This window comes from Propithecus coquereli, unplaced genomic scaffold, assembly GCF_000956105.1.
Source record: "Propithecus coquereli isolate 6110/MARCELLA unplaced genomic scaffold, Pcoq_1.0 Scaffold224, whole genome shotgun sequence".
In the NCBI taxonomy this organism is placed as follows: Eukaryota; Metazoa; Chordata; class Mammalia; order Primates; family Indriidae; genus Propithecus; species Propithecus coquereli.
Window position 1 is genome coordinate 5228601 of NW_012147634.1, and position 26935 is coordinate 5255535.

The following is a 26935-nucleotide window of genomic DNA, read 5'->3' on the forward strand; positions in this document are numbered from 1 at the left end:
CTGCTTCTCAACTTCCTGTGTCTAGAGGAAATGAGAGGAGCATGCTCCGTGTGTGTGTGTGCATGTGTGTGTGTGCTGTGTGTGTGTGTGGCGTGTGCATGCGTGTCCTACCTAACTTTACCAGGGCCACATCCTTGTCTTATTCACAGTGTCTACCTGGCACTGGGACTCACCCATCCAGGCTGTGATAAAAATTTGTGTAATGAACACATGAAAGAACAAAAGAATGAACAAACCTCGGCCTGGCAAAGAGGAAGTCACCTAGACCCCCTTGACCCGGATGGAGTTTCTGCTGAGAAACCACCCAGGACGCAGCAGCTTGCCAAAATGTGCCAAGAAACAAGGAGAATGTGCCAACATCTTCTTGCAACAGTTCCATTCTGAGACACTCATTTTCATGTGATGATTTTTAACTGCTTACTTGGCTAAAAAACCATCAGGCTGGGAACTCTGTCAATTGCTGTAAGCCAGGACAGAGGTAAAAGGTGGCTTTTTTACCTACTCTCCTCACTGCCACCACCAGGGGGCCTGCAGATACCCACGAAGCCACATCCCAGTGACATGCCTTCTGGGCCTGTTTCCTTCTCTGTCTGGCTTTCCAAAGGCCAATTTATACATTCCCCTGCTTCCCACAATTTAAGGGAATGAAACAACACGTTCCAAGTTGAAAACCGTAATTTTGAAATGATGCAAAAAATTGAAGATAATGAAAAACATCTGAGTTCAGATACCTGGCAATGGCGGTTGCATTATCCAAAGGCTCTTTGTAGGAGGAAAGGAATGAACAGCTGCTCGACAGAGCGGACATCACCCCTGTCTCCGCCCCCCATCAAGGGAGGACACTTGTTTAGTGGAATAATCACAAAGCATGAGATGGAGGTGGGGAGATGTGAAGATAATTTTCCATTCCCCTAGTGGCTCTAGCTGTTGTTTGTAGCTAAAATGCATTATCTGGGAATAAATGAGGAAATTCAAGGGTTTGCAAGGGAACTGCTCTGACAGTGTCTAACCCTCCACAAAAACCATTACAGGTCAAGAAGGGATGAGAGTCAGGTTTGAGCCATTAGTACCACGAAATCTTACATATTGGAGAGCTAAAATGGCCTTACGGATGATGTACTTTAGATCCCCATTTTGCAGATGGGAAAGTTTAGACAGGTTGAGCAACCTGATCAATGTGACTTAGTTAAATATTAAAGCTTGGACTAGAATTCAGGTCTCCTGAGTCTAATAACTTAAACAGCCATTGAGCTCTCAGGGGAGACATATAAAGTCATGAAAAAACAAGCAAACAAATAAAACCAAGTTAAAAAAAAAAAAGAAAGCAGAATTGAAGCTATGCTTTCCAAAAATCACTAATCCGCACATTTTGAAAGGGTTTCCAATTACTCTACATCCCCTAATAGTCCTGCTTTTAATCTCCCTCCACCGTCAGCTTCTTTGTATATAACATGATGTCAAATAGTGCTAAGAAAACATGCCTGTACCAGCAGAGAGTCGTAATATACCCTACCGTGTGGGTCCAGGAAAATGGACGTGGGATTGCTAATGTAAGATCTTCCTGGGCTGCCACTGCAGGGCTCCATGTACCAGCGTTCGATCACTAGTTACAGAACTGAAGAGCCACAGTGGCCCCGGAGCAGAAACTGTGTTGTGTTACCCACTCCCCTGGGTGAAACCAACAGGAAAGAAGGACACTAAAATTATCCAAAACTCAGACTCATGTTTCAATATATTTCCAAAACCAATTTACTCCCACTGCCTTCCCATTCATCCTAAACTGGAGCCCTTCCTCATGTGACAGGTACAACATGTGAAATTCAATCTAACATTGATGCTAGGCACACAGTAAGTGCTCAATCGATGTCTGTTGAATGACTCACTGAGCACTGGTTCCTTCTTTATCCTTTTCAGTATTTTCTGATTTCTTTTTCAACAAGCATGTATTACTTTCATAATCTGAAAGATACATAACACTACTTTAAAAAATTCTATTTAAGTCATTGTGTTTACAAATCAGTCCCTCCTGAAAAGGCTATATGAGAAGACAGAGACATTTTTAGTGGGAAAAGAACATGAAAATGAGCTATTATAAAATACCAGAGTCCCCATCACTCGACTCCACCTCTGATGACCTAAGGACAGCACCAATTCTTTGCTCAGCAAAAGTGGCAGGATGTCAGGCACATCCTTCAGACTGCAATGACACCGTTTAACCACACATGAAAGCACATTTGCCCCACACCTACCTTGCAGCTGCAGCTAGGAGATTTTTCGCATTGGGAGCTCCTGGATCTACAGAGAGAGACTTGGCAGCTAACAACAGCTTGCTGGATGCCATAGAGATATTCTTGAGGTTTCCTATCACTTGGATCTGGTCTTCTTTTGTCTGAAAGGTCAAAAGGAGTCAGAATAATTAGGGACTGTCCAATTCTCGAAGCAAACATCAGAGAGCTAGGAGCAGCATCCTGAAACGGAGGCAAGTTATCTGTATAGATCACATTAAACCCAATTAGTCTGCAGATGCCTAACTCCTCGAGACACTAACCAGTGTCTACCCTTCCCCAAAGAGACGCTCAGATCGAGATGCAGGCAATAGGGAAAGAAATCCATCCCCGAGTGGGTTAGCCAAGAGCAGTGCTTTCTCACAAGTAGAGGCATTGAAGGGGGGAGGGGGTGGGAGGAGAGAGAGCTGAGCAGAACCAATGCACAGACCAGGCAGCGATTCCAGCATCTTGCTCAACAATGCTGGAGTTGTCAAGTAGCTGTGCATCTCAGCCTGGCACAGACAACCAGCACTGACTCGGTATTCAGAGCTGACTGCATCCCTGAAGTTCCTGGCTCGGGAGAGGACACGTTTCTCACCTGGTTGCCATCAGAGAAACATTCCTCTGTAGATAACAGAGCAAGAGACACCCCAGATCTCTCTTTCAGGGAGTTTACAGGAGCTCAGGAAAAAAAAAAAACAGCTCTGCAAGCTGACACCAGACTAGTCATGCTCCCTTGTGCTAAACAAGGCATTTATCTGTTCATCTGAAGGAGGTAATTTTTAATCACTTGACACTCAGTATTAGACACAGTGCATTCAAATGGGCCCAGTAAACCTCATATACAAATATATATTTTTTACTATATTATCCAGCATTCAAAGAGCTGTTCTAATTTCTACTAAACATTCTCCCTCTTCCTGCCCTCCCTCCAAATAACATAAGACTATGGATTCTGCCGGAGGATCGTGGGAAAAGTTATCTTTCATCACTAAGAGCACTTCACACGGAAGCTGACAGCGTCTTTGCGAATGCCACTCCTGTGAGGTCATGGAGCTTTCAGAGCAGCAAAAAGAATACACCTGTGGCCTGCCTGTTTCCAGGTTCCCTCTTCCTACTTGTTCAATTGCTCTCAAGGGTGGAAATCCATCAGAGCAGAGAGAGGCTAAGGTCAACGCCAGAAAGCCCCCTGCACACCCACCTGAGCTTGGCCAGCCATCTCAATACCAGCATCGAGGAATTCATCGAAATCATCACTGAACTTTCCAGAGGCTGCAGCCAGCTCTCCACTCTGGCCCCGGGTGGCATGGACAACTTCCCCTGCGGACTGGTTCAGATCAGCCGCTGCCTGGTTCAGTTCACTCTGGGCTTCCTGGAAAGGCTTCGTGCTTGGAGGTAGCTACAGAGAACAGAAGGCACATCGCGTGAGAAGTTCTACTCTGTATGGGAGAGAAAAAGGTAGGTATTGTGAAGGGAAGAAAGACTCTTCAGGGATGCATTTCTGAGTCATCAAGACCAAAAAGCTCTGTATGGTCTCAGCCATGTTAAGTTTGACTTTCAACATATATACATTCATTCACTCATTCATTCATTCACATTTATTGAACTCCTACTCCATGCTTGACACTGTGGATCTAAAAATGGTAAGGACAGCTTATCTTCAGGACTCACGGTCTCCTAAGTGGTAGAGACAGGCTCCACACCAAGGCAGTCTGATTCCAGTATCCATTCTCTGAACCCCCACCCTATTTTGTCTCTCCTAAGATGGAAACTCTCAAAGTTTTAATTTTCTAGAACTAAAACGTAGATGCTATCAAACTTCAAATCATGTTCTTCCAAACTAATACCCACCAATTTTGTTTTATTCGTGGTCTTTCCTAATGATAACTTTTTTACAGAATACAAGTGTCATTTAGCAGGACAATAACCTCTTGTGAAAAGTTCCAGAGAGTTAAGCTAGACTCTATTAGTCACCCGCATCCATTGCCTGCATACCTGTGCAGAGAAGAAACCAAGATGAACAAGCACAAGCCTCCTTCAGCAGACTGACTATGCAGGGGAGGGAACCAGCCTGAGGTGACATTCCTGACTATTTGCTCTCTCGGTGAGTCTTGGACACGTGCGCCCCTCCAATGCCTGGTCAGAAGCCAGATGATCACACACCCCCTTCCTGTCTCACTGGGATGAGCCCAGAGCAAACAGCAACATGGGCTCAAGCAAAAAGTAAACTTTAACAGTTCTACCTGGGAACTTTGCAGATCAGAAAGCAAAACAAGGGAAAGACAAATTAGCAGGAAAAACAAGATTACTAAGGGAAAGGTTAGCTACTCAGAGATCCCATGGAGGGGAAAAGACCCCATTCATACCTAAGGTGAACCTACTTCCCTGGTGCCCCTTCCCAGTCCAAGAACCTCTCACCGAATCCACAAGCAGCTTCTTGCTGGACTCCCCAATGCTCTTCAAGGCCACGTCCACGTCCTTCTGCCCAGGGAGGCAATTCACACAGTTGTTCAAGGAGTGTGAGACGGCTTTGGCCACCTGAGTACATGGAGGGAGAGAAGCACCATAAGACAGCAGCCTCCAGTACAAACATTTTTGCACATTTGTTGGGGATGAGCAGTGACAATACACAGACCTGAACCAGATAAGTAAATTATCTACCAGCATCTACCTGACACTGTTTACTGTCTTAAATCACCTCGTCCAGGCCTCTTGTCCAAGATCAAATTCTACTCTCTCACCGGGGTTAACATTCTGCCTTAGCAAAGGGTCCGGCACAGAGATACGGCACATTGCACCCGCTCCCCAAAGCCAGGCTACGTCACGGCTCTGTGATTCAACCACAGGACGCTCCAAGATGAGGTCAGGTTCTAAAACAAAGATGTCTTATACCAAGAGAAAGAAAAATATCTCCCTTCTTGAGAGCCCTGCTGAGGTCACCAGGGTGGAAATAGACCTTGAGTTCTTTGGATCACAGGTAGCTAGGCCTGTGGATTGATTTCTGCCCAGCAACCTTCTGGTGCCGTCACCCCAACCTTGCTCTGCCTGGGAGCGAGTGGGATGCTCTGAGCACTTACAGACCAACCTGGAGTTGCTGACACACTGCCTAGGAATGTGTAAGTGGCTCCCTGTTTGCACTCTTCGGTATCTTCAGCTAAAAGGTAAGTAAGGCCTTGGAGGTGGGCTGTGGCATTCCCTCTAATCTAAACCATCTCCTCCCGGCCCCATGTCTAGAACTATGCCTGGATGGTACCTGGCCAGCTGGTTTCATCAGGTAGTCAGAGAATCATCTGAAGAAGTAATAGAGAAAGTGCAAAACTTCTGAGTGGCTGGCCCTACCTCACGCCCCAGGCTCAGAAGAGGAATGTAGTTCAGCATACATAGGCCTGAGCCAACATGTTATGTCCTGTCTCCTAAACTTCCAAAGACAGCGTTCAAAGTCCCCCATACCTTCTGTCGACTGTGAATTAAGCAAATCTCACATTAATGTGAGGAACACTAGGCAAGACTTACAAAAGCAACCATCACGTATGGCCAGCATTGCTATGACACTTTGGAAGGCTCTGAAAATACCTGCTGAGTCAAAGTGTTCACACCAAGAAAAAGTGCCCAGGAGACAGCTTGCCAACATGTCCACGTAAATGGTGACAATGACAGCCGCGATTTCCGATTCCAAGCCTCACCTGAGCTAGTCTCTGCTGACTCTCTGCATCTCCAGGTGCAATCAGGGCCTGCTTGGCTTCTTGGATGAGCATGGCGGAGCCCTCCATCACGTCTCGAGCAGAATCTAACATGGCATGAGCAGCCGCAGGGTCACTTGTAGAGGCAGCCACTCCACGGGCAGCCTGAGCCAGCGTTTTCAGAGCTTGAGCCGTCTCTCTAGCAGCCACCCCTGGGGATAAAAATCCCATCAGAGTCTCTATTAGATTCCACCTAAAAGTTACACCTTGGGAATAGGCCTCTGGACCAGGACCTGGCACAGGGTGAGCTCCAGATTAATTTTTATAAAGTGTGAATTGCTGTGTTTCTCAAAGATGTAGCCCATCCTCCTGGCTCTAGGCCAATCCACAAGACATTATAACAAATGCAATGCTAAAGACTACTCCCCTCTGACTTCCCTTGCTCCTACTGCCTCATGTGTTCCTAGACCTAAAAGACCCAGTGCATGGGAGCAAGTACACAGATGGGCACACCTGGGTGTGTCAATGTGTAGGTGTGCGGGAGGTCATTTGAATTCACTTTTCGTCTCAATTATCTCTGTTGGGGAAATAACCTACATACAATAAAGTGAACAAGTCCACGTGTGCAGCTCAGTGAATCCGTACATATGGCTCCATCTACATGTCCACCGTCACCCGTGCCCTTCCCCAGGCAATATGCCGTCACACCAGAAGTAATCACTATCCTAACATCTATTACCTTAGGCTAGCTTTACCTGTTCTTAAACCTCATGTTAACAGAATCACATAGTATGTATGCTTCTGTGTGTGGTTTCTTTCTCCTGACCACAATACTGTGAGGTCAATCAAGTTGTTTTGTGTAGCAGTCCATTCTTTTTTCTTGCTGTGTAGTATTCTATCATATGAGTACAGCCACACGTGTTTATCCATTCTTCTGCTCATGGACATCTAGGTTGTTTTCCGTTTGGGGATATTATGAGTAAATTTACCAAGAAAGTTCTCATATACACATTCAGGGAGACGTGGAATTATTTCTCTTGGATATAAACATAGGAGATGAATTGCTGGGTCACACAGTAAGTGCATATTTAGCTTTATAAGATACTGTGAAATGATTTTGCCATAACACGCACCACCAGCAATGTATGAGAGTTGCAGTTGCTCTATATCCCAGGCAATACCTGGTAGCATAGTCAGATTTTAATTTAATCATTCTGGTGGGTGTGTGTTGTATCTCAATGAGGTTTTAGCTTTTGTATCCTTAACGAGTAATGATGTTGAACACCTTTGCATATACTTAATGGCCATTTAGATATGTTCTTTTGTGAAGTGCTTGTTTATGTCTAAATTCACATCTAAACAGATGATGGGATTTGGTAATAAACTATGAATATAAATGAATCCTTTAAAACTATAGTACCACCTCTTGCAGAATAAACATGAGTCTTACTACATGACACCTAGTCCTTGGCACATGCAAGATGAGGATGAAAATTGGAGATGCCAGGGCATATAACAAAAAACCCGGAGAAGCACAGAACAGGTGATGCTGGAGCTCATCCCATCTAACCATTTCGCAGATGAGGCCCGGCACTGAGAAGCGTCTTGCCCACAAACACTTCTAGAGGCAACACCAGAGTTAGATCTAACTCTTCCTAACTTTTGAGTCAAACACTCATCATAGTGCTCTTTGGGAGAGAGAATGATGAGGGCTTCTTGCCAGAACATATAAGATCTGCATGAAAAATACACAAATCAGTGTCTCTCTCTCACCAAACTTTGAAATGACTCTTTTCTACAGGATTGAGCTGGACGGTTTCCAGGTACCAGTGAGTATGACCTGTACTAGCCATGGCTTCAGCTGAGTCCACAGGGACACAGCAGGTGGTCGTCTCCTTACTGAGGACGAGGCTCTGTAATACAATAGAGGCTGAGAAAGGCCCCAGGTCCACACAGCAAGACAGCTTCGCAGTGCTGCAGACCTGTTAATATGTAAATATTTAGTAAATCGCACAGCTGGGATATAACTGCACCATCTAATCAAGGTAAATTACAAAGCTGCCAATCTACCTTTTACTACATGGCACTTCTGAGCACAGCTTGCTGAAGGAAAGAATTTTAAATGAAGTGCTTTTTATGGCAGAGGAGAAGCCCAGAAGAGAAAACACAAAAGTAAATAAAGCTAAGGTGCAGGAGAGAAAGCAGCAGAGTCAAACGGTCATTCCCTTTTGTGTTTAAGCTTTCGGCACAGGGTCACAGGGTGTCGTTGCTGAGAAGAGTGCCAGATGTGGTGGAGACCACGTCTGGCTCTGGTTCTCCTGCGGATTAGCTGTGTGGTCTAGACCGCTGCCTTTTCCCTCTGGGCCTCAGTTTCCCCCAGGTTTAAGGAGACAGTGAGGTCCTAATTCCGACCGTCACAGATTCTAGGCTCTGATTTCTAGACCTCTCCTCTTGTCTTCCCATTGGTCAGATGGACTCTTGAATCCATTTTATTTGAGTTATATAGAAATTGGGAAGAATAAAATATTTATCACATGCAATTAGAAAAGACATGTTTATGCAAAAACCATTTAGTGAAAAATCTTTCATAGACTGCTTAAAAAATGCAGAAACCAGAAGAGCTAAATTCCAAAAGCCTAAGCCTGTCCACCCCATGTGTTTTCTGCTGAGGACTCACTGTGAAACCTCGAGGCACATCAAGGATCTTCTCGGGAGGGATTAGGTTTCCTGGAAAGAGGAAGCCACACCATCAAAAGGATGAAACAAGACCACCAGGGGCCAGGGAGCCCAATGAACATCCACGGCTGTACACAGCAACCTTCTCAATGGAAATCGCTAGAGGTCAGATCTCCAAGCAAACACCCCCTCTCCAACCATAACTGTTCCTGTAGTCAAGCGTGCATCACAATGCCAGAACCATCAGTGTGAAATACTAAAGCAGACTTCTGTTTCAATAACCACAGTCCTTTGAAAATACAGATTACTTTCACAGTATTCTTGCTATTAATATCTGGATCTTAAATTATACTCAGCAGCAGATTCTTAAGAAGACATATCAAGTGATATCAAATATAGTAGCATTCTTTCTAATGGTTGCTACTTTTTCAGAATTCAAGTGGACTGTCTGTCCAGACAGTACTAGACCACACAGCAAGCTCACAAGGTAAAAACCAGGTATGACACAAAGTTTTAATCTCTTTCAAAGTACTGGGAAAGCGTTCTGTCTGTTTAACTGCATTCAGCTATGCAGAAATGTACGTTGGATGTTGCATTGGCCAAACCAAACCATGTTGGCATCAGAATGCAGCCCAGTGGCCGCTAACATTTAACTTCTGAATATCCCACACACCTCAGCTGTGCACAAGGGAATTGAGACCCAGAAAGAACTTGTCCACATTTGCCCTTTCTTTCCTTACTTCCCACCCATTCTTCAACTTTCCTGAAACTGCCTCCAACAAAGACAGCAGTGACCTCCTTACTCTTAAAGCTAACGGATGCTTCTTAAGTACCCACCTCCCCGAGACACGAATTTCTGGGCAGCAACCACATACATGGTTCTGGAGATATCGCTCTCTCTTGGCTTCCCTGCTCTCTCCACGGCCGCAGGTTCTCATTTCTCTGGAAGATTTCTATTGCTCCGCTTCTGCCTTACCTAGTTGGGTTCTAATGGATACGCTTTCTCGCACTCTACCACTTCCTATAGGCAAACTTACCTGCTTCCATGGTTTCAAATCATTATCATTTTACTAATCATTTTCAAATCTTTTATCTTCCAGCCCAGCCTTCTCTACTGAGTTCCACAGCCAAAGATCTATCTGCCTAATGACATTTCCACTTGCATATCCCGCAGGGACTTTGACCCAAATGCATTTAAAGCAGAACCCCGCATCCTTGAACTTCACCTCTCCCACCCAAACCCCACTCCTACCAATGCTCATATGTTCCCTTCACAGTGATTCACACGACTTTTCATTCGGCTATCAGGCCAAACACCTGGAGGTGTCCATGTTACCTTCTTTACCTCCACCCTGCCAATTTCTAACCAGTCATCAAGAACTATCCTGTTTTTCCTTCTTTAATCCTTCTCTTTGTCTCCACTGCAGGACACTACAGACTCTGATCTGGATAAATGCAATAGCCTGCTTGCTGGTGTTCCTGCCCCTCACTTTGATTCTGTCTAATCTGTTCTACACACGGAGGAAGGGCAACCTACAGGAAAGGCAAGCTGAACTGTATCCACCACTGAAAATGTCCGCATGTTCTTCAGTTAAAGTCCAACTTATTTAAATTGGCTTATGGGGCCCTTTAGCATCTGACCCCATCCTAACTTTCCAGCCCGATCTTTTTCCTCACCCCCATTTGCCTCTACTTCAGTCACCCCCAGTTCCTTCAGGCAGCCTTCTTTTCCCTCACCTTTCAGATGGCATTCAGGCAGTGCCCACTTCCAAACCACTTTTCAAAGCCTGTCAAAACTAACTGATGCTATTTCTAGGCTGTTTTTCAGACACCAGCTAGGTAAACTGTCTTGTGATATGTCATCAGTATCAGAGGATGCAACTTGGAAGACAGTTTTCCCTTTCCTAAATATGCATTTCATCATCTAGACAAAATCTGGCAAGATTTGGGGAATGCATAGACATTTTTGAAACATAAATCTCTCATATAACCCTATGTTTTATAAGAATTTATACATACTTTTCCTTCTCAAATGCTAAAAGAGTCCTAAATAAGCCTCAAAACCCTGGTCATTGGTCAATTCTGCTCTGAAAATTTCCCTTATCCTCCCACTAGGACCAAATTGTACATTCTTATTATTAAAGGTACTATATTATACTATACCACCACTTCTTGTGTTTCTGTTGTGCTTTTTAATTTTGATCTTCAAAGTAATTAAATGTACGCAGTTTTGCAAATCAAAGAGGATTTTGCTTATAGTAATGGCAAAACAACTTATTGCAAATCCACCTTCCCACAGAGAAACAACTAGAAACACAGGAAAACATATATAAAACATATATTCGAAGGCCCTGGAGAGATACCAAGGCACCAAGGTAAAGGGGGCCAAGATCTTGGAAAGAAGGAAAACCTCAGAGAGGTGAGTCCAACTTTAGGGGTTGCTTTTTCCCCAAAAGGCATTTCCTAATTTGTAAACTGTTGCCACGACACTGAGAAGCTGAGCAAAGCTTCCTGAAATCTCATGGGGCTAGGAAGATTAAAAAAGCATAGTTCTGATCCTAAGAAACACAATGGCCTGGTAAACACCACAGCCTTTCAGAGGGGACATACAAAGAGCGACACCCCAACAGGTAAACTGGAAATAGACCTTACAACTTCCAGTCAGCTCAGTCCCCACATTTTTATTGTGATCTGTCCTTATCTTAACTACCTGCCAGAAGCAAAGTGTGTTCCTGTGTAGGGAAAGCAATACGATTCAGGGCCTCAAATTATCTCTATAGTTTAAAATACCAATGCCCAGCGTTAAAGAAAAAGTATCAAAAATCCGGGAGACAAGACCAATGGCTGAAAACCAAGCGGGGGGAAAAAAAACCAGACAATAAAAATGGACCCACGGGTGATCCAGATATTAGACAGGCTGATTCCAGAATTTATGTGGAAATGTGAAAGGCAAAGAGTAGTCAACACTAACTTGAGGAAGACCAGCAAAGTTGGAGGACTTACATTACCAGACACTAAGATTTAGGATAAAACTGCAGTACGGTAATTAGCAAAGTGTGGTACTAATACAAAATCAGGCTGTTAAATCAATGGAAAAGAAAAGAAATACCACAAAATGACCCACATGTGTACGTTCACTTACTTTACAACAAAGTGGCAGTAAAGACACCAGTGGGGAACAGACGGTGTTTTCGATCCGTGGTGCTGGATCAAATGGACATCCATGCAAAAAAACAATTAAGCTGGAACCCTACTACATGTGAACGAAACAATTCCAGATGGATCTCAGTTCTAAATATGAAAAGCAAAATGATAAAGCTCTAGAATATAACAGAGGAAAATAACTGCATGATCTTGGATAGGCCAAAGTTTCAAAATAGGACACAAAAAGTACTGACCATAAAGAAAAAAATTATAAATTAGACTATATTAAAATGAAAAAAAAACACTTTTGTTCATCAAAGGACACCTTTAAGAGCATAAAAAGGTAAGCCACAAGATATAATACATACAAGTGACAAAGAATTCCTACAAACAAGGAAAAGATAAATAAGCCAATTTTCAAAAAATAGGCAAAAGATATAAACACACAAAATGGCCATTAAACCTATGAAAAGATTGTTCATAGGGAAATGCACTGTTCATCAGGGAAATGCAAATTAAAATCATAATGTGATACTACACACTCACCAAAAGGGCTAAAATTGAAAGACTGACAATACAAAGTGGTGACAAGGATGTAGAACAACTGGCATTTTCATACACTGATGAAAGGAATGTACCAAATATACGCAGAGCCTCTGACCTAGCAATTCCGCTTCTAGGTATGGATCTAGAAAGTGCTTACTTATGTTCACTAAACAACAGGTACCAGAATTGTTCATAGTTGTTTTTTTTTTTGGAAACAACCCAAATACTCATCAACTGTATAAATAACAACAGGTATATTCACATAATGCAATACTATAGAAATCAACAGAAATGAGAGAATTACTATGTGTACCATAGATGCCTCACAAACAATGCTGAGCAAGAGCAGCCAGACACAAAGGGATACATACTGTATGGATCCATTTATTTATAGTTCAGAAATAGGCAAAATTAATCTCTGCTGTTAGAAGTCGTGGGTGTTTATCTCTGGGGAAGGAGAGAGGACATACAGCGGTTGGAAGGGGGCAGGTCTGGGATGCTGAAAGTGCTCTATTTCTTGACCGTGGTGTGGCTTCTTGGGTGCATGTGATATGAGATAATTCATAAAGGTAGCCATTTAGGATTTGTGCTGTCTTCTGTATGTATGTTGTACTTCGGTAATAACGGATATTTCAAAGAGTCAAGCAGTACTATTGTACAGCACAAGCCATACTCCTGACCTGCTCCTCCTCGCCCGAGTCCCACTCCTTGAGCCACTCAGTTTTCTTCCAATACTTCGTATATTTTTAGTAACGTGCTTATACTGAAACTTCTTGGTTTTTAAATCTGAGATATGTATAGACTTCCTACTATGATAACATTTCCTTTTTGTATAACTTTCTGCTTTTCTTAGACTTGATAATTATACAATTTGTTCCTTATAGAGACAGATTCCTGTTTAAGGAGTCTCGTGGAGGTGGGCAGAAAAAAAAAAAGTTTTGTGCCTTTAGGGGCAACTGGCATCGCCAATGCTCCTCACCCCTGATCCCCCAGGGTTTTGCAGCACAAATCAGCTTTTGCTTCTTGCTGGCTTCCCTGCCCGTTAGGTTTCTGTTCATTCAGCTCCGTCCGTTACCGCTCGTCTTTCTCCTTCCATCCTCAAACATTTCATTGACATCTTACCTGTTGTCATCTCTTATTCTCTTTGACCTTTTTTATTCCTTTAGTGGGATTTCAGGAGTCAGAGATAGTTCTAGAAGTCTGTCGTTACTATTTCTTTACAGTCTAGCAGGGGCAATCCACAAATAGTTTGGGGGAATCCTATTCTATTCGTCTTTGTGCGCTCAGTATCAAGCCCAGCAACAAGTCTGTGGGAAGTGCTTGAAAACTGTATGGTGAACTGCTAGGGGAAAAATGTCAGGTGTGTTGTCAAATCAGTGAATTCCCCATCCCCACGCCCAGGTGGCCTGCACCTGGCCACGTGGCATCATGCCAGGCGCAAGTCTCACCTGTGTAGTGCTCATTGCCTTGAGCTGCACAGGTCAGGAGCTGCGCCATGGACGAGCCCACCGCCTTCGACGTGCTTCCCAGGTCCTGAGCACATTTTTCCAGCTGCAAGAATATTCAAGGAGGAAGAGAATTCAGAAGAAAAGAAAGATACGCTGAGGTCATAGCATAATTGAGAAAAATAATGAGCATAAAACCTTGAGCCTTAGCTATTTCCCACGGAATACAGCAGTGGCGCTAAGGGGCAGCAGGGTGATACGGGAGAAAGAGCCCGAGCTTTAGAACAAACAAATCCGGGTGCAAATCCCTGCCCTGGGCTCTCACCCCTCAATTACTAGCCTGAGATCGGGTAAGTTACTGAACCTCTCCAAGCCTCGGTTTCCTGAGGAGATCATAATACCTAGCTCAGAAGGTTTTCAGAGAATTAATGTAGGCTCTCAACAAATGGTAGCTATTAGTAATATGCCTTTAGAAGCTAATTTAGAAAGTCTGCAACAAATCCTTAGCGGGAATTAATTATGCCTTGGCAGGAAGTGGGCAGACATCCAGCTGCACCACCTTCCTGGCATGTGGGACCATTAACATTGTTCAATTTGATCATTATACTTTGAGGAGTTCCAACTGAAAGGAAATGCAATAGAAATAGAGGTTTGGAGCGGTAAATGAGATTATGAAAATGGGCAAAGCGTTTGCTTCCCATGAACAGCATGCTATCTTGCTTTGTAAAATGAATACAGAATTCAGAGAACAAAGTCAGCAAAGGCCTAGGGTATGGATAATTATTTGATTACTAGAGGAGGACAACATTTTGGAAAAGAATTTCTAGGTACACCACGAGAGTGCAAAAAGACATCAGAGAACAAATGCATTTTGAACCCTGCAATATGTTTCCCAAGAGAGGCAGGACCTTCAAATAAAAAATAGAGCCTGGTCCATTATAACCAACAATATGTTATAATACAGCAACATGTCTTTTAGAGCAAATAATTTCTTTAAAAAGTACATGGTGTTTCTTGCACTCTAACTGATCAGTTCTAGGCAAAGGTAGAGCACATGTTATACCAGCCTCTCTTGGGCCCCCGTGGAGCACAGAAGAGACACCTGGACCATTCTGCAAAGCTGCTGGCCCAGGAGCCAGACTCAACACTGTCATTAGCTGGGTGACCTCAGTTAAGTAACTTAACCTCTCTGAGCCTGAGTTTCCTTATCTTTACAATTAGGGGTAACCTGACTTAAATATTTCCTGAGTGCTTCCTATGTACCAGGCATTGTTCTATCTACAGCACATCAGCTGTTCCTGAAGTCTTTACATTCTAAAAGTGTTTAGTCCATTTGAAGAGCGAGTAGCAGTAGTTAAGAGCAGAAGCTCTCAAGAACATAGGTTTTGGAGTCCAGTAGATCTGGGTTCAAACCTTGGTTCTGCCACTAACCGGCAGATAACACTGGACAGAATACTAACAACTTCTGTTTTCTCAGCTGTAAATGCAGTTAGTAAAACTTGCTCATTAAGGTTACTAGCAGGATACACCACACTGTGTGTACAGTGCCTAACTGGTGCTTAATAAACGGTGGTATTTTATCAGCAATGTTCAGTAATCTCAGAAAGCAAGTACATACTAATGAGGAGGATTGGGAAAATGTTAGCCAGAAAGCCCTGCCCTGACATTGCCATCAGGAGGTGTCACAATACAGTCAAAGCAGATCTCTGGCGCCATCATCCCATTGCCAATCGTGGCTTCATTGTGTTAAAGTGCTTTGCCGTTATTCACCCCTATGTTTTGTGTTAAGTAAATGTTTCTAGAAAGCAGCTGATAACCTTTTCTGTGTTTATCATTACAACCTCATTGCCACCTATTTCACAGATAAAACTCTTGAGACACAGGAGACACAGGACTTGTCCACAGCTAGCTGATGACACAGCGGGCTCTAGAAGGCAGCACTCCTAGCTCCAAACCCGATTCCTCCAGCCACGTTTGGCGACCTTTCAGAAAAAGGCCACAGATCCTTCAACATTTAACAAACGTCACCAAACAGACATCGTAAAAACCAACAACTAGACAACATCGTAACAGGTAAAACCCGCACTCCAGCTGGCTCTGACAGCTCACCGTTTCCCCCGGGAGTGGTTTCAGCTGACTCTCCACGGCAGCCACCTTGGCATCCTGCAGTTCATTCTTCAGGGTCTGCACGGTGTTCAGAGCCGAATCAATTTCCATAGGACCACAGGCTTCGTGGGCCTGTCAACAGAGAATGTGGGACCATCTGTACACAGTCTGCTTGGGGAAAGTGTCCCCAATTCTTTGCAACATATGAAATGCCTTCTTGGATATACTGAATGGTTCTCCAGATCTAGTAGCAGAAGGCAAGGGAAGCAAGTAGTTTTCCCCGAGAGAAGAAAATCATCCTCAGTCGGAACCTCAGCCTTAACTTCCCCAAATAATCACTTATGTATATCTCATAACTGGACATACTTAAAGTCTTCTTGAAACTATTTTTATCTGAAATGCATCTGCCTCTTAGACTTAGTGGGTCCTATATCCAAGGTGGCTGGGTTCTAGAGACAGGGCACCGTAAGTGTGTACACGGAGGCGTGGCAAGTATGCCGTGAATGAGTGAATAAACGAACCCAGAACTCTGGAGGCAAGTCTGTACCCACCTTACTGATTCTCTTTACAAATTTCTAGAATATAAATCAGTATCTTTCCATACTGAAGATTATAAAAGTTTATTTCCTTAGTAATGTGTTTCAAGAAAACTACTGCATTCTCTTGATCATTTAGAACATTCCTCTCCAAATGCTTTGATGCATGTCCCTGATATGCACATGTAAATAAATGACATACATGAGTAATTATTAATCAGTTTACTAAATACTGGTAAATCTTAATTTCTTTCCTTTTTTAGAAAATAGAAAATTTACAGCAGCAGCAGTAAATACTAATTAATTGATGTCTATGTGCCAGTGTTACTTGGTGAGGAAACTGAGGCACAGAGAGGTTAACTAACTTGCCTAGGTCACAAAAATCAGTCAGTGGCAGGGACAGAATTTGAATGCAGGCAGTCTGATTCTGGAGCCTGCACTCTTAACCCTTACACTATACAAAAAACAAATACTTACAAGCCCTCACCGTGTCTTTCTGCACCCAGTGGACAGTCTTACTTAAGTCCCACTTTGGGGACCACTGCTCCAGAGCAGCTGTTTGATGCTGGTGTGTGTCTCAGGCTCACCAAGAAAACTTGTTAAAATGCAGATGTCTGGGCTCCATGAACAGAGATTCTGTTTGGTTGTTCGGAGGGAAGGTCTAGGGACCTCCATTCTAACAAGCACCCCTAGGTGATTCTAGGGCAGACAGTCCCAGGACTTCTCTTTGAGAAACACAGCTCAAAATACTTTTTTATTGGTTATAGTCTAAAGCTCTGGATATTCTTCTTTGGCAATGTAGTGTGCTGCTCATATTAACAATTCAAGTCCGCTTCTACCTTCTTCCCTTACCGATTTATAAGTCTGCTTGTTTCTATACAGGGACTGTTACAATAAGGAAAAATGAATTCATGCGAGAACCTCATGCTAATACCACATCAAACAGGGTCATAATGAGGCCTTTTGGTAATTAATAAGTTCCAGAGACAGAAATTCATTTAGTCCCCAATTCTGTTCTCTTGAGGACCTTGTGAAGGTGAATGCTTCCATGCAAGATGTGAAAACTTTTCAGGGGGAAAAAGACAATATAGATGACCCGCTTCCCCAAGTAGATTTTCTGCCTAAATTATTTGTTATTAAGTTTACAAGATGATACCTAGAAGATATATCGCTTATTTTAGCCTGTAATCTGCATGGCACCAAGACACTGCTGGCGTCTCCTTTAAGACTGAGAAAAATGGACCATTGCTTGTCCCAGGATATCGGAGGGGAGGAAGCGGGGGAAGAGGAGGAGGAGGAGGAAGCATGCAACTTAAAATAGTTCAACAAAAGTCATCTGGGACCAGAAGGTAATAACTAAGTCGGGGAGATGGTGGCTAAATGCAGTAAAAGCCAATCCACAGGGGCATCCTTAACCATCATGCAAACGAAACAGACAACTCTGCCGAGAAACAAGTCCAGCAGTGTGCAGACCCTGGGCAGCACCCCAGCCACATGAGCAGTAAGGAATGAAAACCTCCATCCGTAACGAGCTAACCGCCGTGACAAGGCTCCACTTGCCTTCTGCGAGGCGGTGCGCAGCTCCGCCAAGCTGGTAGCCAGGTTCTTGGCGCATTGGCTCAGCTGCATGGCTGCGGCCTGGTCACTCACGGTGGGCACCGCAGCTTTGGCAGAGGACACCATCTTGCTGCCAGGCTGCAGAGAGATGAATGGGAAGTAAGGACAGCTCCTGGGCAACAAGAGGCAGAAAGGCAAGATCCAAACAGCTACACCTTCCTATCAGCCAGAACTTATCTTGCCCTTAAAAAAAAAGGAAATATTAAACTAGTCCCCCCACCCCCAACACACACAACTGCCACCCCAAATCAGATACTCTAGGGTAATATATTCTAGATATGTTAAAAAAAAAAAAATGTTTCACTGGTGGGGAGGCAAAATTAGGATAGTGGCTTAAGATTCTCATGTAAAACAGATTTCAAAGAGGAATTCCTTATTAAATAGGTCTTTGTGTTTCTTGGACTAGCTCTTTATTCTGAGTCTAAAATATACCCAATAGACTACTTGAATGAAGGCAGACAAATAAAACAAAATGACCTCACATCTCACAAAAATAATTTTGCCATGCACTGATGTCTGTGTGCATGTATATTAAATGCAAAATCAAAAGGAGTTTTATAGAGCAAATTGGCAAAAACATGTATTTTTTTTAAATGTTTGATTCCCCATCTCATAAAAGATGAAAAAGTATGCTCCATATACTGCTAGCTATAAATTTAGATTTGCTCAACCTTCTGGAAGGACAATTTTACATGTATGAAGAAAGTTTAAAATGTACAAACTTTTTGATCTGTCAGTTCCGTTTCTATTTATTTTTAACCTTCCCTTTTTCTTGTAAAGATCTGAGTGTCTACAGTAGCAAAGTCAAAAGAACAAAAGAAAAAGGGAAAACAAGGGCAGGGCCATAGTGGAACCAGAAACACGTATACACTGCTCTGTCCTGACGCCATACAGCCCTGCTCCATGCTCCTACCCGCCCCAGTGAACAGAGAAGTATCTTGTCCAAGTCATAATTCTCAATGTCCTGAAGATAAAAATAAGCTGCTTGAGATCCCGTTTCTAGGAATTTATCCTGAGGAAGTAATTCAAGAAGGGAACAAAGATCTGAGCAAAGATTTTTATCAGTCATAGGTTATTTATGATAGCAGAAAAATTAAAAACCTTTATGTCTAATAATGGGAGAACAGTTAAACACAGAGCAGGGCCATATGGTAGAAGATTTATTCAAAATCGCAAATGCTCATAATGGTGTAAGAAAAACACAAAGGGCCTATATATAATGAATCCCAATTTACAAGAATATATATGTATATACATACATGTGTGTGTGTATGTGTATGTGTGTAGTTAAAACATGAGGAAACACATCAAAGCTCTCATGTTTTATCTCTGCATGTTAGAATTACAGCACTTGAAAAATGAACCAGATAGATGTATCACTGGGTCCTGCAACTATCAGTTGAACTAGAAAGGGATGAGGAATTGAATCGCCTAATCATATCGACTGCTTATGAGATACAAGTAGAGAAAAAGTGCTGATAAAGTAGAGAGATTTGAATATAAGAAGTAGGTCAAAGGGAGTTTTCCCACAACTTAACAGTCTTGTGGATTTAATTTGCCTTAAAATGAATCTACCCCCACCCCTACAAAGACTAACAATGCTAACGGTACAATTGCCACAAAGAATGATTATGTCTTTGGAGAAGATGCACTTACCACTTCTCTTTTCCCAGTCCGTGAATAATAGCACTAGGCTCTCTGCAAACTAGGAAAGCTAAAGCAATACCTGGTCCTAGGACACAACGTGCAACGTATTACATGTTCTCTCTCTTAGGAGAGAAATAAATATGATAATTCTGAGAAAAGTGGATCATGTGCCATCTCCCTGGGGCAATTTCCCTGCATATTAGCATTTTGTTTTGCCAAGCTCAGCCAAGCTCTCCTGAAACTGGCAATGTATATAGAGGAGTAATCCTGCTTACTGCGAAGACTTAGCTGAGGCTGAGGAATTTGTTAGTTCCTCTCCTGAAAGGGCAGCCCTGCCCAGGTGAGGGTTCTGAGTAAGCCCCAGGTGGCCACTTCTGCGTTACCTGGAGGAAGTTCTGGCTGGAGATGATGAGGGCCAGCTGGGCACTGAGGTCTTCCGCTTGAGCTTGGCTCCCTCTCACCCCCTGCACCAGCTGAGGGATGTGGTCAGCCACTGCCTACAGAACACACGGAAATGCAAATAAGCACAGCTACAATGGTGGAATCGTCAAAAGAGGTTAGAAAGTGACCCAGGTGATGCACTTTTTGGATGTGCTATACCCAGTCCCAGGCCTTGGACTGACACGGCACACTCAGCCAGCTGGGTCCTCCCCAACACTGTGCCCATGCCCTGGGTACTCTCCTCCAGGTCCCAAAGATCTCAACACGTTCCACCAAAGATGGCTCTCTATAATGAGGCCTTAAAGTAATTTCCCTAGTTACAACTCACACCATCATGGCTCACTGGCATTGCACACTTAGAATCAAATAGTCTACACAATTCACAAGTGGATAAAATGAAGTCACATGGTCCCATGATGAGAAGACAGTGAGAGAAATACTCAGCTCCCAGCATAATTTGAGTGCTTTGGCCCCTTATTGCAGGTGTGCATTTTGTGCACGGGCTTTCCTGTTGTCACTCACGGCCCCTCTTTCTCTAAGTAGCACTTCTCATTACTCCAACTGGAAAACCTACAGCCAGGGTAAGGGAGGGAGGAGCAGCGTTCTGCGAGCCAGGCTGCCGTACACTAGCCGTCTCCCATGGTGCCTGAACAGACAAGCCTTCTGCTTTTTCTGTGTTCCACCTGCATTTCCCCTCTGTGCCCACGGTCCCTCGATTAACCAAGCTCTCAGAGGTTATGGCACCGTGCCATCATTGCTGATAGAGGTGCCTGGTGCATGCTGGCCTGACGACACTTTTTTCTTTGGAACTTGCTCCAGCAAGGGTTAAAAAAAAATATCTCCATGGAATTTTCCCCAGAACCCCTTCAGGACTGCTGATTCCAGTAATTTGGCCCACTTTCCCCTCCCCACCTCAACCTGATAAATAGTGACCCTCTCATTTCCTGGCAGTGATATTCAAAGACCTATTATCTTCAGTCTCTTTGCAAAAGGGAGAGAGGGGCTCATCTTGTGGCATTTTCCCGGACACGAGTAGCATGTGCTCCATGAGAAGGGGAAAGGCCGAGCCTCCCCCACTGCTGGCAGCTGAGCTGAGGCCCCAACAGGAAACAAACTCCCCCGGAGCGGGGGCCTCACTCTCAGCAAGACCCCTTCTCCATCCATCCAGGACCCAAGGGCACTGGCCAGGACCCTACTGCATCGCTGAGGCTTCTCCTACTAGAGCCCATCAGTCCCCAACAGCAGGGCTGGCCTTGGAGAACCCAGAACTGGGAAGAGTGGGCTCCAGGTGGTTCCCCCTCAGAAGTAAACCCATTTCTGAAGTAGAAGCAGTGACTCCCCCTCACATGTGAATCATTATTTTACAGAGGAGATGTGGAGGAGAGTAGGGAGTTAGCTCTCATAACCCCAGCCCAGGCAAACATGCCTCTCGCCCAGCTCCCACCCCAGTCAGATGCGCCGCCCACATGTGGGCCATGACTCTGCAATTGGACTTTGTGTCTGGTACCATTTGAAGGTATCCTGAGAGAATCAGCTCTCTGGGAAGACAACAGAGTGGTTCACTGTGGCCTCTGTGGGAAGCGGGCCTCAACTCAGCATCAAGGCCTAGGTGTCAGAAGAACCAAAGCACTGTGTCACAGAGGCCAGCCAGGAATAAATCCTCAAGGAGGGGTGGTAGAAAGCAGGAAATCACCCCTGCTACGGTGAGCGAAGACCGAACGCCAAGGCCCGCCTGTCAAAGAGAGGCATTCCAGAAATTCAATGCCTCATTACTGTTTCAGGGCCCTACGGTGGCCTCATCATTGATCCTCTTTGTCTCTCAAAAAGAAATGCAGGCAGACAAAGACAACGCTAGGGGGAAACCATACTCTCCCTCCAAACCCAGGCCATCCGCTTGATGGACAAAAACCAGACGTATGTACACCTGGAACACAGGAGCCGGAGCAAACTGGATCAGGGGCCTGGATTATCTGTCTTAACTGAATTACCAGGGCACTCGGCGCTCTAATGCTATCAGGGTCATCGCAGCAGACCCGGCTCTGTGCGCGCCTGAACCTCACCTTGCAGCTCTGCACCAGCTGCTGCTGGGCCGCGGGGTTCTTGTTGGAAACGGCCGCGTTCTGGGAGGCGGCGATGGTCTGTGTGGCCGCCGCGGCGGCCTGCTTGGCTGCGACCTGCCGAGGAGAGGGAGACAAGGCGAGTCAGACAGACACGCGGGCACCTTCTGCATGCCACTTCCACCAAAGGGTCGGGCCCAGGTTTGCTGCTCTAAAGGAGCTCCAAGAGCAGACCCTGACTTATTTTAAAAACCTTAAGCCTAACCTCACAACACCCTTGGGTTGACGCTCCCTGGGACGAGTGGTAATGACAGGCACACCTGAAAGCTCAAGTCCTGATGTCCGTTTGTCTTTCTCAAAAGACCAGGGACACTTCCAAGACTGTGGTGGCACTGAGAGGCTGCACCGAGTCTAAACGCTTTAGGATCAAAGATCTCCCATGAGCAGCACAGGCTGCTCCGTGTCAAGCACAAACACTGATGCCCACGACTTTCCTCCCATGACACCGGTAAGCCTTCGTGCAGAAATGTAGAGATTTTCCCACCAGGTCACTTAATCCCGTTTCCTCTCTCATCTCCTCCTAAGCTGATTTCCTTCCAGAATACAGCAGACTATATAGGGAGGGAGTCCTCATGACATAAGCAGGTTCTTGGCTTCCAATCCCCCTATTTTAGTATAGGCTCTCCCGTGTACATTCGTGAGAGCAATATTTTTTCTTACATAGTTTGTGCCTCTTACTATTTTCAATTTTTGTTCAGAAGAAATATTCCAAAAAATGGCAAAGTATTTCTTCTTACTCCCTTTCAAACCTCACTACTCAAGCCTGATCTCCATCTCTAGTCTTCTAAAGCAGCAGTCCCCAACATTTTTGGCACCAGGGACCGGTTTCACGGAAGACAATTTTTTTTATGGATCAGGGGCAGGGGGGATGGTTTCGGGATGACTGAAGTGCATTACATTTATTGTGCAGTCAAACCTCTCTGCTAACGATGATCTATGTTTGCAGCTACTCCCCAGTGCTAGACTAGCATCACTACCTCAGATCATCAGGCGTTAGATTCTCACGAGGAGCCTGCAACTTAGATCCCTCGCATGCACAGTTTACAGCAGGGTTTGTGCTCCTATAATGCCACCGCTGATCTGACAGAAGGTGGAGCTTATGCAGTGATGTGGGCGATGGGGAGCGGCTGTAAATACAGATGAAGCTTCGCTCCCCCGCTGCTCACCTCCTGTTGTGTGTCCCGGTTCCTAACAGGCCACGGACCAGTACCGGTTTGTGGCTCGGGGGTTGGCCCACAGTTCTAAAGCCCGTATCTCCCATGGGAAGCCCCCCAAAAAGTCACTGCCTCCAACAAAATATAAACATTTTTAGCGCAAGGTCCTTCCTGAATGTGTACATCCTTTAATGCCAGACAAAACAAAATCCCGTGTTCCTCCTGAAAAAAGTCTGCATTCTATTCCCGAATGTTACACTCAGGAAGAATTTTAGCTTACCACAACAATTTTTCCCATTCTGTCAATGCCTTTACAGTTCCTAAACCACTAAACGATGTCACTAACCCCGATTTAGCTTTCTTTATATAGGCATCGCCTTGTTAATTCAACTATTTTTTCAAATAACTCTTTGCAATCTCAAATAGGCAACCCAGAAAGCCAGCCTCTTTACTGACCTCCAGTCTGTTGACAATTTTTTTCTTAATAGCATTCTGGGCAGCAGCATTGGTTGCTACACGGAGACCTTCTGCAGCTTCTCTCAGCCTTTGCTGCTGGTCCTCATTCTCTGGGTTGGCTGCAGCGCCCTGCAAAAATGAAAATAAAGATTTCAAGTGGTCCAGGGGGCACAGCTGCTGAATTCATGCCTTCAAAATTACTTTTTCCTAGTAGTAGAAAGAATTTGGAACGACAGCCAAATGCCACAGGCGATATCTTTATGATGAAGATGTTTCCTCTTGCAGTAAAATATATCTACCAGGGGATGCTTCAGAATTGCATGGCTAAACAGTAAGAAATCCAAGGTAATAATTAAACACTTGAGATCATAGCCTTGGTTGTCCATACAAATTAACTTGTGGTCAGAAACCCATGGTTTAAAAGATACTAAGATAAATCTCCCCTCTCCCCATCTTTCTCAGGGATAATTTTATTTTCATTGGCACAGACACAGTAATGATACACGTCTTCTTGTCGTTGCTGAAACACTCTTCTGCCCTGTGGTCCCGGTACTTGTGAAGGGCTACTCCTACTCCACTATAAATGCACGGGGGCACGGAGGGGAGGGGAGTGCCTTTCAAAAAGACCGTAAGGAAATGTTGTTACCGAAAGCCATGCTAGAAATCGCATTCCTAGAGAGCCTGAGTGGTGAAGTACGGCAAAATAGAGCTGGCATCCAACTGTAGTGAATTAATGAGAGAAACCCGATGCCCTGACCCTGAGGAAGGCGCCGTGCACAGCCCGTCACCACGCTTTCTGTGTCCAGCTCTACTGCCCTTTTTACAATGTTGCTTTAGTTGAACATGTCTTAGAAATCTAAGTGGATTTCCTTCACAAGGGTAGGATTCCAAATTAGGGGAAGACTGAAGGTAACGTAGGGAGGGGATAGAATTTTGTGTCACAATAGTGCAACACAGACTTGAAATTGTATCCTCTCCCTACATTACCTTCCTCTTCCACCGACAATCGAAGCAGCAATTAAGATTTCTCTCACGGGGCCTGGATGTTTTGTAACATGTGCTTGATGGTGTATAGATCAACGAGTTTCTTCCTATGAACACTTCAGGGCAATACTATTTGCTCTCGAGGCAGGGAGAACAGCATGCCAATTTATCAAAAATCAATTTTCTGAATGTCTAGATTTTCCAAACAGTCAATTTGCCAAATTTACCAATTTATAAGAACCTATTTCTTTTAACTATTTATAAAAGTGAGAGCAATGCATACTGGAGGCAATGGTTTTAACATCTGCGGCAGAATTGTTTTAGCAATCCTCTTGAATAGAATCTCCTCTTTTTTCAAACTTTAACCACTCTTCCAGTCTTGATTTTGTGTTTCTAGCAATTAAGAAATTTTATTTCTGTGTGTCATGTGTAAAAGGATTACTTGGGGTACTCCTGTGTTCTTTTGCAAGTTTATGAAAGTCGTTTTATTTTTCCTGGTCGTCAGGTACTTTTTAAACCATCCCTTTATCAATACCTCAAGTGGCCACATCAGCCTCGATTTTACATTTGATGCTTTGAGCAGCTGGAAATCAGCACTTCTGCATTTCACATTGATGGGGATGTTTGGATCCTTGCTCAGCAATGTCTTTTTTTTATGATGAATGCGTATCAGATATGGAGTACTAATCTTAGCCTGAAAACTTAGTCATTAATTATGAAATATGTATTTTTTTGCACCTTAAATATATTATTTGGAAGTCCAACCATCAGGCGTTCTTTAGCTTTCGACAAAATTCAGTAAAATATTGCTATCAAGACAAAATGACGACTTTTAACTAAAAGTTAAAAGAATTTACAGAAATACTTTAACATTGTCCAACGTAATATAAACAACCAAAAGCCGCATAAATACTTAGAAGAAACAGGTTTTTGGTCACTTGGTGAGTTCAGTGAACCGGCCTGCTGAGCAGGCCCATCACGGGGAAAAAACGTGTACTGGTCTGGCTCAGCCCTGGTTGTGTGACATCAGGCTACATCTTTTTGAGTTTTAATTTTTTTCATTTGTAAAATAAGGCATTGACTAGATTTTCCCTATGGTTCTTTCTAGACTAGCAAGCAATTTTTTTTGTGAACATGAAGGTTTGCTTGAAATAGTTATGTGTAGACCTAGAAGGGAAGGGAAAACTAGTAAAACCTTAAAATAAAAATCACCTACTATACAAAACTCTAATGCATATTTTTTGCTAAAAGGTGGTGGTTAAAAGCAGAACTTGGCTCTTAGATGAAACAGGGATCAGGAGACAAAGGGAAGAAATTCAGACCCTGCTCCCTCCTTGGTCTCTCCTTCACCCCTGCTCATGAGTGATGTCTAAGAATTCGCAGTCCCTCAGGGAACACGTGGCAAGTGCAAACAGGGAGGGTCCTCTACATGGTTCATTGCAGGTCTCAATACATTTTATGTGAAGTAATTCACACATCTGATTGAGACACGCTACTACTCTGTTGAAGGCCAGAGAGACAGGATAAGATGTGGAGACATTTAATGAATCTTACATGCATAGAAATGTTATCTTGGGGGCACGAATTGAAGGTGATTTTTTTCTTTTTTCTTTTTTTTTCATACTTCTCTGTATTTTCTGTTAATTCTACAAGAAATGTATGCTCGATGCATAACAAAAACATAGAAGAATCTAGCCTTATCCATTTAAACAGTTCTCACCTAGAGGTATGCATCAGAATAGCCTCTAGAAGTCAAATACATACCCCTGCTCGGTCCCACCTGTGATTTTGTGAAGGAGGACCTTTGGGGTGGAACTGAGGCGAGTGCATTTTAAGACTGTTTCACTGTGGGCTCTGAAACAGACTCAGGTTAAGAATCACTATCTTTCAGAAGCGTTATATTATAGCAGAGCTATCAAAAAGCACAAAGCTAACTCTTAACTCTTCATGCTTTTATTACATTTAAAATTGCTAGTGGAATTTGAAGAACAATGAAGTAGGAGACACTCCGCTATTCAAAATCTTGATAGGAATTTGGTTGAGAAGACGAATGGGGGAGGGCAAAAAAAATTAAGGATGAAGGAAGAAAATGGGCTTACGTGAATTTACTGTTGAAAAT

General features: G+C 43.8%; 1 protein-coding gene across 1 annotated transcript in view; it reads right to left on the bottom strand.

Annotated features, from left to right (window-relative positions):
- The window catches only part of TLN2 (talin 2), a 176561-nt gene that overhangs the window by 91988 nt on the left and 57638 nt on the right, over positions 1-26935 (bottom strand). Inside the window, exons 20-29 of the mRNA XM_012645035.1 lie at positions 23833-23961; positions 22166-22279; positions 20048-20161; positions 17961-18095; positions 15868-15996; positions 13762-13864; positions 5951-6159; positions 4686-4805; positions 3469-3666; positions 2250-2389 (exon numbers count right to left, since the gene is read on the bottom strand). Coding sequence (XP_012500489.1) covers positions 2250-2389; positions 3469-3666; positions 4686-4805; positions 5951-6159; positions 13762-13864; positions 15868-15996; positions 17961-18095; positions 20048-20161; positions 22166-22279; positions 23833-23961 — 1391 coding nt within the window. The remainder of the gene's footprint in view (positions 1-2249; positions 2390-3468; positions 3667-4685; positions 4806-5950; positions 6160-13761; positions 13865-15867; positions 15997-17960; positions 18096-20047; positions 20162-22165; positions 22280-23832; positions 23962-26935) is intronic.